This window comes from Nuphar pumila, chromosome 10 (assembly GCF_984573655.1).
Source record: "Nuphar pumila chromosome 10, dmNupPumi1.hap1.1, whole genome shotgun sequence".
NCBI lineage: Eukaryota > Viridiplantae > Streptophyta > Magnoliopsida > Nymphaeales > Nymphaeaceae > Nuphar > Nuphar pumila.
Genome location: NC_143258.1, coordinates 8781063 through 8800029, shown reverse-complemented (window position 1 = coordinate 8800029; position 18967 = coordinate 8781063). Strand labels below are relative to the sequence as shown.

The following is an 18967-nucleotide window of genomic DNA, read 5'->3' as shown; positions in this document are numbered from 1 at the left end:
CAAAATGTTCATCCAACTCAACATGCTTTATCTTCCTATGTTGAACAAGATTGGTTGCAACTGCCACTGCACTTAGATTATCACAATATATGAGAGATTTATCTATCTGCTGCCTCAAGGCCAAAACAAAGTGACATCTATAAAATTTCAGTTGTGACAACAACCATGACCCTATATTCAGCCTTCGTACTTGATCTGGCTACCGTCCTTTGTCTCTTGCTGGACCGTGTGACCAAATGTCTTCCTAAAAGTACTCCATCACCTGTAACTGATCGTCTCGTGGAGGGATCACTTGCCCAATCTGCGTCTGAATATGCAATCACCACAAGAGTCATCAGATATGTATATTCGTCAGCTTGAAGTATACAAGGCCATCAACAATCATGCCTTTGATGTATCTAAGAATTCTTTTCACAACATCCATATGACTTTACCTAGGAGCATACATGAATTGTGATATCTGGTTAACAACATAGACCAGATCTCGTCTTGTAAAAGTAAGGTATTGAAGTGCCCCTACTATGCTTCTAAAACTCTCTGGAGAGACCAAGAAGTCATCACCCTCACTATCTCCATGCAGTTTTGTATTCATTGCCATTGGCATTTTAACAGACTTACATTTTCCCATACCATTGAGTTGCAAAAGATCCTGGGCATATTTGTGTCTCTTGACATGAAATGACTCAGTCAAAATTTGTGTATACAAAGGTCCTCTCTTTGTTGCCGAGTGTGTAAAGCTCAGTTGATAACAAAGAAGAAACATTGGCTTTGAAAAGACAAAAGATTGGATCTGACATTGTGTTTTTGAAAAAGTCTTGAAAAAGGTAAAGACATAGACGACTTGACGATGATGTTAGCTAAAGGAGTATACATAGCTTAGCACCAGGGTCTCTCTATGATGCTTGCCTATATAGGCAGAGAGGTCTTGTCAAACGAGGTTGGATCAAAGACTAAGCTAGTACCTTGTCTCACACAAGGGCTTTCTTTTGAATTCAATAACTGAGTGGGAAGTCTTATTGAATGAGGTCAGATAAAGACGAAACAAGTGCCTTGTTGCTTAAAATTGCACGAAAGACGGTTGATGATTTTGACAACAATAACGACTTCTTTTTGAAAAGACAAAGATAAAGACAAGCTTTTGGGGCAAAAGCATCGAAAAAAGACTTAAGATATTTTGAGATCTTTTTTGAAAGACATGGAATGATTTCACTTCAGAGATGTGTCTCTTAGGACAAAGGATTAGGTTTAGGATGGTTTGTGCATTTATCAGGGGTTTCAGATTGCTCCATCAATCTGCGGGACAACCTATGAACCTAATGTTCATCTATTTACAAGGTGATCCCAAAATAAGACTGGGTAGGCTTTTCCTAATGGGACATAGGACAATTGAGTTCCTAAGAACTATGTCAGTTGCAAGAAAACTTTTAACATGCAGAAAAATGCATATGGCGTGACATGACGATGCATGATGAAATGCTTTGATTTGACCCATTTTGATTTTGAAGCAAGTTTTTAAGGCAAATTTTCTGACTCATGAAAGATCAACCTTTTAAGAAAACAATGTAGAAGATACTTGACATTGGCTTGCTTAAAGTCAATGTTGTCATTTTTGACAAAAAATGATTATGCTGTCAAAATGCATTTTGAGACGTTCATCACTCCCTGATGTAATGGTTAGCCATTCAAGGTGGGAAGGTCTTGTTGACGACCAACCATCGGTCTCAAGACAAAGAAGGAACCTTGTTTCATACCAGGGTCTCCTCAGCGTAATGAGTAACTGTTCAAGGTGGGAGGTCTTGCTGGCGACCAACCATCGGTCTCAAGATTAAAGAAGCAAGACAGAATACAGCAAGATCCCTGTTTTAGGGTACGAAAAATGCGGCACACACCCAATGCACTAGAATGGAGTTTTCTCTTCCTTTTTCCTTTCAGGGATCACCAAATATATCACTCGAGGGTTGAGTATGACTCTGATACCATATCAAAGCAATAGAGTTCCAACCATGAGAGAGAGAGAGCAAAGAAGAAGATAAGAAGAGAAAACTTCATTGGCTTCATAATAAAGAGAATAAAACCATAATAGGGGACTTCCCTTCTCCCTCACTATATGACAAAAATACTTGACTTTAACCTACTTGATTTTTTTTAAAATACCTTAGAAAGAATGACATATACATACCTGTACATAGAAGGGGAATCACACTAAAAGGTAATATACATATGATACACAATTCTTAACACAAAGCATCTTCTTCTTCTCCCTCCAAGTTATGAATGTGTCTCTGTGAAATGACTACTGAAACTTAATAAATTTAGAGTTCTTTGCATAGCGTACTTAACTTGTCCCACTTGCATGCAATACTTGCCTATTATTGTCCATGTGTTGATTATGAATGAAAAGGGAAATGTTATAGTAACTCCTACCAGGCACATAAATTAAGGAGTAATATCTCTTGGTTATCACTCATAAATTCCATTAAACAACAGTTTTGGTTTAGGAATATTTAGCTTTTTCTAGAAAGTTGCATACTGGAATTCACTATTTCTGCAAAATGTTTCAACTATTTGGTCTAAATGCTTATTTGTTTTATTCTGAGAGCAAGTTAGTTCTAGATAAGCTAGCACTATTCAGAATACCTGCAGTTAGTTGAGTTCCGATAGCCAAATCTTGGCACATGGATAACCCTAAATTTTCTATTTGCAGCATGAATACTAAACTAGTCTTTTTTTACTAGCTGATCATGTAAGTTAACCGCAGGTTGAATATTTTGTCTGAATCAGATTCTTGAAGCACCAAATGATAAAGAGGTTACTCTGCTGCTGGAGATATTTGCGTAAGTGAATTTCCTTTTTTCATGTTTGCATTATATGGTATTGTCAACTGTCTAAATTCTGCAAAGGTCTGTGATATTACATGTTTTTCATAATATGATTTCTGGGATTTGGTTCGTATCCTTGACTGCATCTATGGTGAAAAAGCGTTAGGCTCTGTTTGGGATCCAGTGTTGGAAGCGAGATGGGAAGGGCAATGAGAGGGGTGTTGAGTAGGAAGATGAGAGGAGCAATGGGAGTGGATTTTACAACGACATCCTTATGACGATGTAGTTGAAATCAGGAGATGGGAGGGGATTTGTTGCTCTGGAGAGGGAAGGGGCTGTTGATCTTCTTTTACTGATATATGGTTCGTTTGGACAGAGCCAAGGCAAATCCCCTTCCATCTCCCTTCCTGTTCCAAGTCCGAGACCCCAAACAGCAGGGACCCGCTGGATTTCCATGAATCCTCATCATCCCTCTCATCTTTCTTCCAACACTGGCTCCTGAACAGAGTCTTAGTTATGCTATCCTCATATATTTGTGCTTCCATTATTTTTCTAATATGGAACTGACCATGGATGGTTGAAAATTAAGTGCTTCACTGGCAACTGCTGTAAAACAGGAAAAAAGATATATTGTGAAATCTGTTTGCTGATTTATCTCAACTGAGTTGCTGAGATTGGAAAATATGAGAGTAAAGTGTTATCCAATTTTTGATGTGTAATATTGTATCTTTTCTATTGGAATATCAGCCACATTTTGGAGGATAAATCCTTGTGTTGATTCTGATATCAAACGAGGCTCTATGACCAACTGGCGTTCTAAACAGTGTCATAGTTTTTATCTTCTCACATGAGCTGCTACATGGGTTTGCCTAATGCCTTTTCATATACTCTCTTTTTTCTTGTTTTCTTTTCCTTTTATTTTCTGACACAACTATATGAGATGAACATTTTTGTACTCTGTAAATTTTTTTGCACAAACAGACAGATTACTATTGTTTTTTGCAGGCCATCCATACAAGCATTTGTTCTTACACTTTGTTGACCTAAATTATATGCAGTGCTGGTAAAATATGTTTGTGTTTGAGAAAATGGTTTAGTTCGACAGTGCTAGTTTGGAACAAAATCTCAGTTAAGTTTCTTCAGTATGCGATCTTGATATTCTTTTGAGTTGCAGTTGCATGAAAGAGTAAGCACACTACATATTAAACATTGATTGAGAATAACCTACAAGAGTCTGTAGAGATATTTGAAATTTTTTACTTGATTTTTATATGCAAATTTTAAGCACTATAGCTGTATGACTGCTGTGAGTTTCATGTTCTTTCAACTTCTGAGGTCAGTTAACAAGTTAAAGTAGCCATTATTTAATACATTTTGTAGCATTAAGTGGCACCACAGGTTAGGAATGAATTTGTAATTCAAGTTATAGGCTTTGATGTTTCATTGCACTATGACATTAAATTACCTTAATAATATTTTTGTATATGGAAAGGATTGATACCTCTAAGATATGTTTTTGATATGATAGCTATATCTGCTTCAGTTAATTGCTTTTCTCTTCAGTTGGCTTCTTTTTTGAAGTCGATATTAGTCAACTTGGTGATACACGTAAGATTTTACTTTGATTAGAAACCTTATAGTCCCTTCATAATTTCACTCTATGATGTAACTTATTTTTCGGTGAAGAACAATTTTTTTGATGAAGAATGCAATTTATTTTTTAATTCTCTTTTAAAAGAAAGAGAGAAAACTATATGTTGGATGCCTGCATATTATTGGCATTTAACTTCTGGAATCTATTCTTTTGGCTTGATTGTTTGCAGTCTTGGGCTTATGGGTGGAAAGGAAATTCATAATGCAATTGTGAGCAGCATACAGGACTTGGCAAAATCATTCTCAACCTATCAGGAAGAAGTGCTGGTAGTTCACCTACTTTCTAGCTTCAATTTAACTGTTAATCCAGATGATTGAGCACTGGACTGAAAATATACAGCTCTGCATAATAAGTTTACCTTGTCAGAAAACAATCTCTTTGAAATAAGAAGGCAGTGTTTATCATTTTTATGCCTTGTTGAACTTGTTGAAGAGTTATGTGATGATATTTGAAAGGTTACAACCTATGGTATGAGACATGGCTATGGATGCTGGTATGTGTGGTACGACACGGTGCAGCTATTATGAAATGATTGCTTCATAAAAGAAGGGTGTGAGAGTGTGGCTGGATTGTGTATGTTACACATGCATCATACATACTACAAATGATTTATACTAAAATATACAAGGTATTAATATTTATAGAAACATACATCTCCTACATATTATATATATATATATATATATATATGTGTGTGTGTGTGTGTGTGTGTGTGTGTGTGTGTGTGTGTGTGTGTGTGTGTGTGCAGCACCCAAAACCATCCAACAACAGCACCCAGAAAGAAGTGCCGTCATTGACACGGCTATGCTGGGCAGTTTGAAGTATCCATGCTACATAGGCTATAACCAGTTTAAGCCTTTTTTTTTCAAAACCTTGTGCACCGCTAGGACCTTTTGATGATTATTTAGTATGCGATGATTGCATCTGCAGAGGTACTGTTACATGCAGATGTTGAACATATGTTATAAATAATGACTTTGAATTGAAACTATGGTTCTCAGTGAGGGTTCCTCGTCATAAGAAAAAACTATGCTACTTTAGATTGTATGCGATCTTAGTTACCCAGAATTTTGTTTAGGAGGTGATTAAATAAGAACATTTCTTGTAGGCCCAATTGGTAGATTCAGCCTCAATCCATTTTCTTTTCTAATGTTCACAAGATTTATTCCCTAAAAATGGGTTCCATTTGAAACTTTCAGGTAAAACGGGAGGAATTGCTCCAGTTTGCACAGGGTGCAATTACAGGGCTGAAGTTAAATGCTGATATTGCAAGGTTTTCTTAATCCATGGCTTACATTTTTCAATTCTCTTCTTGCTTGTATGCAAATATCTGGACAGTGTTTTCAGATTCTTTCTTGAACTGAAAGTAATGACTGCAAATTCATCTTCTTGGAACTTTGTTTCCCTTATTTCAACATGGCATGTCAGGAATTAAAATTTTCTATGAAAGTTGGTAATCTAATATATGCTGTCATCTAAACTGAGAAACTTGATGCCAAAGTTGCACATGCTTAAATTGCGTTTTGACAAGTGTATTAGGTTGCTGTAGTGGTAAACATCTGTCTTGTGAACTTTTGGTATAAAACCCATCCGGATTGCTGTAACGTGAAGGAAGAAGAGTTGGCAATAGGGCTGCAGCAGGTCACAATTCTCAATGTGAGAAATCATGCAATACCTTTCTATTATATTGTAACAGTTATACAAAATCCAATTTATAGAATTACCCCTTTAATATAATACAAATAACTGAACGAAATAGGGGCAGAACAAGCATATACAAAAATAATAAAAGAATGAGATCAACACAAGTATATTCTGGACCGGATTTGGATGAGCTCTTGAATCCATATTGTACAAGCATTACACGTTAATAGCCTCCCTCAAGTTGTACATGGGTAGAACCATGGACAACTTGGCCTTCAATTTCCAAAATCTTTGCTTCGTTAACCCTTTAGTATAAACATTGGCTAGCTGTTCTTCTGTAACAATATACCTCACTTTAATCTCTTTATCCTCAATCTTCTTTCTAATGAGATGTTGATCTATATCACTGTGTTCAGTTTTCCCATGATGTGCTGGATTCGATGATATTTTGATGGTACTTTGATTGTCACAAAAAATGTGGATTTTGTAATTTCTCTCCCAAATCACTCAATAAATGTCTAATCCACATTAGCTCTGAAGTGACTGATGCCATAGATCAGTACTCTGCCTCAGTACTGGATCTCACAATAGACATTTGTTTTTTGCTACGCCACAACACCAAGTTTCTTCCATTGAAAGCAAATCTTAAGGGCATTCCCTTTCAGGATTAAAGCAACCATGGAAAATATATCAATGTCAAAATCCTTAAATTCTCAATGATTAAATTATGTTCTACCTTGAATTTATTTTGGAAATATTTATTTTTACCTGTGTCACTATGTTGGAAAGTGTTTATTTCATTTGATAAGGAAACTAAGAATCACAGAATTGTTCCATTTTTCTTTCTTTCATTAATGTGTTAGTTCTTGTACTCTAACGCTTTGTGCTCACCTTGTAGCTTCTTCTTGCCACTCATTCTTTCTTGATTTTAATATATATCCTTTTATCTCAAAAGAAAAAGTAGGTTTTTAGTATTAAGGCCTTCCCATAGCTACCAACAGTTCTGGAATTCAGGCTATGGTCTATTTATATGACTTTGATGTGATACATTGTTGTACCGACACACAGTCACTGCCAAGTTGTAATTGCATTGAGTTGTTCACTTTATTCAATTTGAGATAGACCTAGGGGCCTTGTCCAATTCTTTCAGGTCAGTTGTTGGGAGATTCCCTTTGATATTCCAACTAGCAATTCACCCTGCTTTCACTTCATACGAAGTATATCTGGAAATTCTGGCCTGCAGAAAGTAAAGGTTGTGAGGTTGCAATGACTGGTTGCATGTTGAAATCTAGGTTTTCTCGTGTAATTTAACTTAAGAATCTATATTATTATCTTTATGAAACATAGTTGTCTACCAGTGTTTGTGCAAATTAGAGCTTGATTGCATGCACGCTTTGAAGTCACAAGTTATATATCTCTATTTGGTGGAGATAATGCTGTTACTTTGTTCCTTACTTTATCTTTTTCCCCTAAAACAGAATAGATGCGGAAGCCTTAATTCTAGAACAGAAACTCTATCAGAGGAATGCATCAGAATCATCCTCAAAAGAAGGTCCTGCAGATAAAGCTGATGATAAAGCTCCCATGTCTACTGAGGTATGTTCTAAACGTGAATATTTCCAGTATTTTAATGCCAAAGAAAAGTTGGTGATGCTGGTTTGTTTCCTGAGGAGTTCTAGAGGTTTTAATGGTGATTTCTTACGTTACATCCATATACAACGTGCAACTTGCAATGTTTAGGTGTTCTGTTTGATGCAAGATTTGACACTTGACTTACTGACATGGATCCCTTGTGCTACCATTCACTACCTTTATGCACACTGCATGATGGATGAATGCTTTGGTGGAAATGAGGCCGCGGATCATGCATTAAAATGCAACGTACAAGTAGCCTGTGCAAATCATTTTAGTTTTTTTTATTCAAGCCAGAATCTGAAGTGATGACCTACCAAAATGATGCATAAATTATATTCTCTCTCTCTCTCTCTTATAGTTATCAGAAACGCCCCTTGGTGGGGTGGGGTGGGGTGGGGTGGGGTGGGGTGGGGGGGAGAGTGTGCTTCTGAAGCGAGAAGCACCACACTTCCCTCGAAGTGGGGGGAAGCATAGGGAAACTTGCTTCCCATTTATGGAAAGCTTTTACACTTCCTATAATATCGGAAGTGCATTTCCCACTCGCTTCTCTAGTTCTTTCTCTCTCGCTTCCCCCTTCTCACTCCTTACCTATTGCTTCTCGCTTCCTCTACACTTCTCCCTTGTTTTTTATGTCTTTCATATTAATATATATTTTTTCGCTTCCCCTCTCTTCCTACATGTTTCCTTTTTGGCTTCTCACATGCTTTCACAATCTTTTCCAAAACAAATCCTGCTTCATGCTTTATACCAACACTTGTTTCCTCGATTCTGCTTCATGCATCACTTACTGTATCCATTTCATTTCCTCGTAACTATGATCTCTGTCTCTCTTGCTCGCTCACTCTCATACACAGGCTTGTATGCATTTTATTTAGCAAAATTAATTAAGATCAATGACATTGTGCAATGTTATATTATTGAAGAAGGGAATAAGAGGGGAGGTTGAAAGAAGAGGACATTGGGCCATTATTTTATACTGTGGCAAGTTTTTCCTTTTTTTTTTGTAATGTCATTTTGTTGAAGTGTACATGGAAAAAATACTTTTCAATTAATCTACTTTTTCTAGGAAAGAGTTTCCAAGAACATTCAAGAAGAAGCACAAGAAAGGAGAACAAGAAGACATAACTTCATTACTAAGCAATGAGGAAACGACTGCATCTTAAAGGGAACATCCCCTGTTGGTTACACTACAAGACAAATTTAATTGATTAGCTAACTTCCTACTAAAATACATAAATGCCACTCATAAATAATCCCATGTACAAGCATGGGTGAGGGTAACAGAGACTAAAAATACATATGATACACCCACGTATTACATGACTTACACTTCTCAACACTCCCTCTCAAACTTGAGATGATGCTAGAGGAAGCATCCCAAATTTGGAAAGGAATGGCTGAAAGTCTAAGGAAGCCAAACTCTTTGTAAAAATGCCTGCAATTTGTTCCTTCCAGCTCACATGTTCCAATGATATGATCTCATCTTTATAGGCTCTCCTAGTAAAGTGATAGTAAATCTCAATGTGCTTTGTCCTTTTATGAAACTCTGGATTTTTGATAGCACTCATATTATCGTAATACAAGGATGTCCTCCCAGAAATTGCAACACCAAATTCCCTCAAGAGCCATCTATTCCAAATAATCTCTGCAGTAGCTTGTGCCATAGCTCGATATTCTGCTTTAGCAATGGATAAGACAACTCATTGTTGTTTCTTGCTCTTTCAATAAATTAAAGAGCTCTCAAGAAAAACACAAAATCTTGTAGTCGAGAGACGATCCCTAGTTGATCCTCCAAAATTTGAGTCACAATAGGCCCTAATATTTGGGGAGGATAACGTTGAAAAGAACATTTCAAAATGCATAGTATCTTGCATATACCAAACTATCCTGAGTACAATAACACGATAAATTGTAGTACGTACACCTATGCCACAGGGATTCGGCCAACCAGGTGTCGCACCCGCGTCGACGCGACGTGATGCGTGTGCGTGTGCGTGTGCGACACCCGGTGCGGTCAACCCGACCCTGGGTGCGGTCAACGCACCCAGGGTCATTTATTTCCAACTTTTGGACTTGAAAAAAAAGTGGCCCACTGAAATGGGCATGACAGCCAGAAAACTTAGGAACTGGTTTGTCAACGTGGCGAGTTTCGAGACACAACTCTTCAACTTTCTTTTCGGCAACCACATGCCTTTGCCAACTACCAAGGAGTCTCTTCTCCGAATCGTTTCTCTGGGTCAAGCGCAGGCTACACCTGCGAAGGTGCCTGGTTCAACAAGAATCGATTGACAGCGGTGAAGAGATCGATTCCTTCTAGATGCAAGTGTGACTCGCCGAGCTTCTTCTGTCTCTTGAGTTGCTTCGTGGTCGAAGGAAAATGATCCTCATCGAATTCTGCGGAGGGGATTGCAGTCGGGAGATACCTCCATCTCTTGGACAGGATGCTGGTCCTCACCGCAATTTTGATGGGGAGTGAATAAGGCAATGCATTGATACTGCACCTGGTGGCTTTCTTCATCATTCTCACCTTTTACTGAAGATCTGACACCTCTCGTAGTTGATGAGAGCTTAACTTTTCATGAAAATCTGGATGGTCTCAGAGAACAACCATATTGTACCCTGAAAATTGAAGAGAGAACAATCATTCTATTAAAATAGAGGGTTCACGAAGGCAAAAGTGTAATGATGCCCATGTTGGCCCGTACAGATTGCAGTCCACTATACCTGCCTGCAAATATTAAATCAGATTTTGATTTCCTTCTGAGATATGCGCTGGGCTGGAGGTTACGTACTAGAAAAATGTATACAAAATATCTAAAGTCAATGAGCTGCTAGATTTTGGGGCAGGATGTAATGATTATGGACAATACAACCTTTCTTCAGGGATGACCAGCTTGGTTACCATTCAAAAGTAGCTCAGTTACGTAACTAGGAGAGAATAACTAAAAGAGTCGGATGGAAAACCAAGCATATATGTCCTGGCCAGGGGGAAAATGGGGTCTCGCCCCGTTTGGACCGGTGTTGTACCTTATTTAGTTCTTTTACATGTAATCAGATATCCATCAAATCCTGATATTTGTCTGATTCAATAGCAAAAAATTAAAACCATATATGCATCTAGCAACGCTCAATTAAACTATTAAACTCGGCTCAGACCAGTAGAGCTTAATGAAGCTTTGAAACTCGATTAAGCTTTGTTAATGCAGTCTTATAATGATGAATTTTAGCATATATATAATTTTTGTTTTTTAAAATGTACTCACGATAATTGTTTTTTATTTCATTAGTGTTACTGTTGTTAACTGTTAAAACTTCAAAATTATATATATATATATACATATAATTTTTTATATTTTCGCCCTCCCTCACCCCACACCCAAGTTTTTTTATAATGCCACATCCCCGCACCCGCACCCATGTGACATAGACGTACATGATACTACTATGGTGTTCTTACTTATATACGTTGATGATATCGTGATCACGGGTAATGCTCTAGACCACATTCAAAATATATAAGTAAGAAGACCATAGTAGTACCATCCCTGTATATAAACAGAGAATGATCTAGTTGGGAACGAAAAAAACCGTGGTTCTGAATCTCTAAGGAGAAGCTTTCAAACCATGACCTGGAGGCTTGCTTCAAACCATATAAAGCTCTGGTTAATTTGCATACATATTCTTTTGGGTCTCCCTCTGCATAACCTTGAGGCTGCTCCATGTAGACCTCTTCTTTTAAATCCCCATGAAGGAATGCATTTTTAACATCAAGCTGACTAAGGGTCCACCCATGTTCAATTGCCAGGCCAAGTATAATACGAATAGTTCCCATTTTCACCACTGGGCTGAATGTCTCATCATAATCTTGATCGTATTCTTGAATGCAACCTTTGGCAACAAGACATGCCTTGTACCGTTCAATGCTACCATCCGGTTTATATTTAATCTTATATACCCATTTTGAACCAACAACATTTTTATCTGGAGGACGACCAACTATCTCCCATGTTTGACACTCATGAAGTGCCTCTATCTTCTCATTCATCGCTTCAATCAATTTGTTAGATTGAATAGCTTGACAAAAACCAAGTGGTTCCTTGTGTTTTTCAATCTTAGATAGAAAAATTTGAAAATCCATAGAAAAGTTATCATAACTAACCCATTTTTCAATAGGGTGCCGTATCCTGCCTGATCTTCTTGGTGCCTCTCTGTTATTTGACAATGCGACGTGTTCTCCAGCAAGTACATTTGTTTGCTCTCTAGGTCTCCTGGTATAGACATTTCCTTTGTATCTCAGACATTCTGTTTATGATGCCTCATCTGAAACCGTCTCATCATGTATGCTTTCAGGAGCCAAAGTAGTATGTTCTGCGGCATGCGAAATAAGTTCCACACTGAGCCATGGATCATACCAATTAGCAACTGCGTTAATATGTTCACGATTGTGGTCTGCCTTATTTTCCAGAAAACTATTTTCATCAAAAACAACATTTCGGGAGATTCTAATCTTCTTATTGGTAGGATCGTAGCACCTGTAACCCTTGTGTTCATCTGCATAACCTACAAATTGGCATATAGAGGCTTTGTCCTGAAATTTAGTTCTCATAGATTTATCGATGTGTACATAACATGTGCATCCGAAAATTCGTAACTCATCATAATCTGGATGTACACCAAAGAGAACATAATAGGGAGATTGATTTTCAAGAATAGGCATAGGAAGACGATTTATCACATGAGTAGCAGTATAAAAAGCTTATGTCCAAAGATTAATAGGCAAGTTACAACCATGCATCATACTCATTGCACTTTCCACAATGTCTATGTTTCCGTTCGGCAATTCCATTCTGTTGTGGAGTGTACGGGCAAAAAACTCTACGATGTATCCCATTATCTTGGAGGAAATCTAAAAATTCTTTGGAGGAATACTCACCGCCTCCGTCACATTGGAGAATTTGAATATTTTGGGAGAATTGAGTTTTAACGTAGGCATGAAAGTGACGGAAAATAAGAAAAACTTTCGATTTATGTTTCATAAAGAATATCCAGGTAAAGCGAGAGAAACTGTAAATAAAGGATACATAGTATTTACTTCCAGAAGAGGAAGGATTGGGAGTTGGGCCCCAAACATCAGAACATATTACTTCAAAAGGCATGAAAGCTCTTTTATTTATTTGATGGAAATAAAGTACATGACTTTTGCAGACCTGACAACTGGGACACATTTTGTCCTTCAGTAATGAAGGTGAAACAGACTCTAAAAGAAAACCATTGGACACTAATTTTTCAATAAAGACTCGACTACAATGACCAAGACGGGAATGCCAGAGATCTGACTTATTACATTTGGATATACTTAGAACGCTTTTAGAGACATGATCAGACTTTGGCTTCAGGACACTGGAGGATGGATCTTCATTGAAGATATACATGTTTCCACGTCGCTCTCCTTTAGCGAACGTCTCTTTCGTTTGAAGATCCTTGACAAAGACAGAAGTAAGTGTAAATTCCACGGATGAATTGGTAGAGTCAACAAGCTTAGAAACAAAGACAATGTTTTTCTTTATATTTGGTGCATGAACAACATTAGATAAAGGAATGGATGAAGACTCAGACAAAGAGATGAGGACGTTGCCTACATTTGAAATAGGGTGGTGAGTCCCATCTCCAGTTATAATATTAGATTTACCAAAATATGGGGTCAAAGTAAAGAACTTACTTGCATTGCCAGTGACATGAGTTGCTGCCCTAGAGTCTACCTATCATATTCCATCATCATTCTGTTTCAGGTTCAAGTTGGTCATTGAAGACAAGAGAAGATCCTTAGCATCATCACTGACCCGAAAGATACCTGCAGTTCCTGATGTACCAACACTTTTATGGTTTTGCATTCTGTTACGATTTTGGGGGTTGAACCAACAATTAGCTTTGATGTGACCACGTTTGTTGCACTGGTAGCATGTGAGAACACTTTTTGAAAGACTGACAGTGAAATTTGGCGTAGGTAGTAACCCACATCTACCCTGGTTTTGTGCTCCTATGCCTCTGCCACACCCCCTTTGTAATGAAAAAGGGCGGAAGCACCAATAAAGCAAACCACTCTTGAAGAGTGATCTCAAGAGCCAAGAACACAAACACTAAAAGTGTATACAAAACCCACTAAAGGGAAAAATGACTAAAAGTCATAAGTTGGATATTATTGAAGAAAGAAAGAAGAGGGTGAAAAACCCTTGCTAATACAAGAGAAAGCCTCCTCTATTTATAGAGGAGGAAACCAAAGAGGAGGGACCACAAGGGGGCTCCCATCTAGTTGTTGGGAGCCCCAACGGTTGGGGCCCCAACGACAAGATGAGTGGGGCCCCTTGTAGTCTTACAATATGCAAAACAAAAAAGGAAAAAAGAAAAAGAAAAAGTAAAAAAGAAGAGAAAAGGAAAAGGGGAAGGATTACATAGGGATTTACCAAAATACCCCTATCGGGTATTTGGAGAAAAAGAAAACAAAAAAGGAAATATGTATATATATACATATATGTATATATATATACTTATATATATACGTATATATATATAAGTATATGTATATATATATTTATATATACATACTTTAACACGCCCCCTCAAACTTTACGGGGAGAAGACCGAAAGTTTGCTAAGAAGAAACATAAATCGTGGAGTTGGGAGCGCTTTGGTGAAGAAGTCAGCCAGTTGATATTCTGAAGTAACGTATGGTAATGTGATAGTTCCTCTGAGATATTCGTCTCGAACATAATGGCAATCCATTTTGATATGCTTTGTCCGCTCGTGAAAAGTATGATTGCTTGCAATTTAGATCACACTTTTGTTATCACAGCAGGGCTTGGTGGGAGAGGAAATGAGGACGCCCATGTCACCAAGGAGACTTCTAAGCCATACGATTTCCATAGTTGTCATTGCCATGGCCCGATATTTAGCTTCAGTGGATGATAGTGAGACCTTTTGCTGCTTCTTGCATTTCCACGAAATGAGAGATTCACTTAAAAAAATACAAAGACCAGTGGTTGAGATACGTTCATTGGGATTTCCTCCCCTGTCAGCATCAGTAAAAGCAGTTAATTCAAGAGATGAGGAAGAGGATAAGAAGAGCCCTTTGGAGATGGTATTTTTGATGTATCGCACAATTCGCATCACGGCCGCCATATGAATTGAAGTAGGTGCATGCTGAAACTGGCTTGCAGCATGAACCACATGAGCTATATCTGGGCGGGTGATGGATAAATAGGTGAGAAATCCAATTAATTGACGATAGGGGGTTGGATCCTCAAGTAGAACACCATCCTCAAGTCTCAGTTTTGCATTGATAACTTCGGGAGTCTCAATTTTCTTTTCATCAGATACTCCTGACTTGGTACAAATGTCTGCTGCTAATTTCATTTGAGATAGAATGTATCCCCGGGAGGAGTAAGCCACTTCAATTCCTAAAAAATATCTCAAGAATCCAAGGCCAGACATATCAAAAGTTTCCTTTAACATAGACTTCCCATCATTTACCCCCTTTTTGTCACTCCCAGTGATGATCATATCTTCAACATACAATAGTAGAATAACAATGAAATCACCTATTTTCTTAACAAAAAGAGCAGTGTCAGTATAACAAGAAGTAAATCCCAAATTGATTAATACATTACTAAACATGTCATACCAAGCTTTAGGAGCTTGCTTAAGTCCATATAAGGCCTTTTTTAATTTTAAAATTTTACCATTTAAATTCATACCCGGAGGTGGTTCCATATAAACTTCTTCACTCAAACTTCCATTTAAAAAGGCATTTTTAACATCAAGCTGAAAAATTGGCCATTTTTTAATAGAGGCTATTGCAATAAGAGCTCGAACACTAGTCATTCGAGCAACTATGGCAAAAGTTTCATGATAATCCACCCCATATTCTTGAGCATACCCTTTGGCTACTAACCTAGCCTTATATCTTTCTAAAGAGCCATCACTCTTAGTTTTTACTTTAAAAACCCATTTACATCCAATGAGTTTCTTGCCATTGGGTGGATCAATGACTTCCCAAGTTTGTGCCCTTTTAAGTGCATTAAGTTTTAGTTCCATTGCTTCATTCCAATGAGCATATTGTTTAGCATCATTATAATGAGACGGTTCATGAAATGAGTGAAGGGCTAGCAGACATGCTCGAAAATTTGCAGAAAAAGAATCATAAGATACAAATCTATTTGGTATTTTAGAAATACGATTTGATCTTCTTTGAGAAGATTCTTCAATCGATTCATTTTGAGAGAATTTTTCAAGGGCACAAGGAGGGTTACTTTCATTCCTTCTAGAGTAGACTTGTGTTTGCCTTGGTATATTTTCTTCTAAATTTTGGTTATCATTTGGAGGTTCAAAATGATCCTCTTCAAGAGTTTCACTAGATTCAACATGATCATCTATGACCTTTTCTTGAGGTAACAAGTCAAATAAAAAGGAGTAATCAATATTTTCATTTGGTTTATGCGAAAAACCATTTTCTTCTTCTAAAAATGTGACATCTTTTGAGATATAAAGTTTGTTTTTGAATATGTCAAAACATCGATAGCCTTTTTGTTTTTCACTATATCCTAAGAAAATACATTCAATTGCCCTTGAAGAAAGTTTATCATTTTTGTGAGTTAGAACAAAGCATTTACATCCGAAAATTCTTAGTCTTTTATAATCGAGAGACATATTGTAAAGTTTTTCAAATGGAGAAAGATTTTTCAAAGAAGATGAAGGGGTTCTATTGATAAGATATGTTGAGGTTAGAACCGCTTCGGCCCAAAAGGATTTTAGAATGTTCTTTGAAATTAATAAAGTTCTTGTGGTTTCTATTATGTGTCTATGCTTTCTTTCTACAAGACTATTTTGTTTCGGAGTGTTTGGACAAGAACGTTGATGACAAATACCATTTTCTTTCAAGTAGATTTGAAATTCATTGGACATATATTCGCCTCCCGAATCAGATCTAAGAATGGATAGATTTCCTAAAAATTGATTTTTAACCATTGCATGAAATTCTTTAAAGGAGAAAGCTTCAGATTTGCGACTTAAGAAGTAAATCCATGTAAATCGAGTGAAGTCATCAATAAAGACCACATAGTATGAAAATCCTCCTTTGGATAAAATAGGGGAAGGTCCCCATACATCAGAATGAACAAGTTCAAAAGGCCGAGTGGTGACATAATTTCTTTGAGGAAATGGGATAACCTTAGATTTCCCAAAAGTACAATCTTTACAAGTCATGTGTTTGTCTTTACAAGTATTGTCCAAAAAAGGAAAAAGAGACATCTTTACAAAATTTGGATGACCAAGTCTCTCGTGCCAAATTCCAATACTTTTGTCTTTTATAAGATTGCAAAATGACTTTGGTGGTAGAGTAAAAAAGTCCATAAAATAAAGATCACCCCTTCTATGGCTTTGCCCAATCAGCTTCCCTGACTGGAGATCCTGCACGGTGTAATCTTTAGGTGAGAAAGAGACTTGACATCCATGATCGGTGATTTGGGAAACGGGAAAAAGATTTAGATTAATTTTTGGAACGATTCTTACTTTAGGAACGAAAAAGTTTTGAAAAGTTTTAAAATCAAGTGTTCCAATACTTTCAATTTTTAAAGATGTCCCATCGGCCGTTGAAACATAAGAAGATATGGGTTCAGAAGAGATATTAGAAAGAGAATTTTTATGAGATGTCATATGAAAAGAAGCACCGGAGTCTAGTATCCACATACCTGGAGATGATGAAGAATAGGCGATGGCGGCTCCTGATGTTGAAGATGAAAAAGTCTTGATAAGATGTTGCAGAACTTCGGAGATATGATTAAGAGTTTCTTTGATATCTCCTTCTTTGACACTTTTTTCTTTCTTCTTTGCAGAATTTTCTCCAACCGTGGCCACTTTTCCTTTAAGCTTTGGGCAAACCGGCTTGATATGTCCCGGTTCATTACAATAGTGACAAATCACTCCCTTTCTATATCTTATTTTTGTTAAAGTGGGGAGGTCTATATGCTTTTACATTTGATCCGGGCCTAGTAACGGCCAAAACTTCATCACTCTTAATACTTATGCCAATACGAGTTTCTTCTTGGCATACTTCGGCAAGAGCATCTTCAATGGGTAAGGCTTTACTTCTATGGAGAAGGGATGCCCTAACTTGTTCAAATTCCGGCCGAAGACCATGGAGGAATTGAAAAAAATGCTCCTTTTCAATTTGTTGTCTTCTCAACTCAATATCTTTCGGAGCCACCTATTTGGGCTCAAGAAGAACAAGCTCATCCGAAAGAGGGGTTAAAGAACTAAAGTAATCACGGACACTCATATCCGCTTGTCTAGTAGAACAAATTTTTTCTTGACAAAAAACTTGTCTAGCTAGATCCTTTTGGGTATACATACCCTTAAGAAAGAACCATGCCTCATTGGCTCTTCTAAATTTAGCAATGTTGGCACAATTTTTGAGGTCCACATTATTCATAAACCATGCCAAAATTTTGGCATGGTTACTTTCCCAATCCTCAACTTTGGAATGATGGTCATTGATAGCTTTGATATGCTCATCGCCATCTAAAGCTTTTTCAATCCCACTTTCAATTTTAGTGAGAACAAGAGAGGGTTCGAGAGTAGTTCCCATAACAAAACCCGAAAGTTTCTTACCTCTTAGATGATTTTCCATAGCGGAGGCCCATATAAGGTAATTGGATCCATTGAGCTTAAAAGAGAGCTCTACTTTAGATTCGCGCTCCATAGGTACTGAATAGTCTTTCTTTCTTCAAAAGCTTAAGAGGCACACGTCCCAAGACACCAAAAAAGAAGAGAAGCCCGATCACCAACCTTGCTCTGATACCATGTAATGAACAAGGGCGGAAGCACCAATAAAGCAAACCACTCTTGAAGAGTGATCTCAAGAGCCAAGAACACAAACACTAAAAGTGTATACAAAACCCACTAAAGGGAAAAATGACTAAAAGTCATAAGTTGGATATTATTGAAGAAAGAAAGAAGAGGGTGAAAAACCCTTGCTAATACAAGAGAAAGCCTCCTCTATTTATAGAGAAGGAAACCAAAGAGGAGGGACCACAAGGGGGCTCCCATCTAGTCGTTGGGAGCCCCAATGGTCATAAATATGACTGTTGGGGCCCCAACGACAAGATGAGTGGGGCCCCTTGTAGTCTTACAATATGCAAAACAAAAAAGAAAAAAAGAAAAA

General features: G+C 37.4%; 1 protein-coding gene across 1 annotated transcript in view; it reads left to right on the top strand.

Annotated features, from left to right (window-relative positions):
* Positions 1-18967, top strand: part of LOC149823439 (uncharacterized) — a 148184-nt gene that overhangs the window by 25677 nt on the left and 103540 nt on the right. The window contains exons 4-7 of the mRNA XM_090018838.1: positions 2782-2834; positions 4643-4739; positions 5673-5746; positions 7596-7713. Of these exons, the coding sequence (XP_089874964.1) occupies positions 2782-2834; positions 4643-4739; positions 5673-5746; positions 7596-7713 (342 nt within the window). The remainder of the gene's footprint in view (positions 1-2781; positions 2835-4642; positions 4740-5672; positions 5747-7595; positions 7714-18967) is intronic.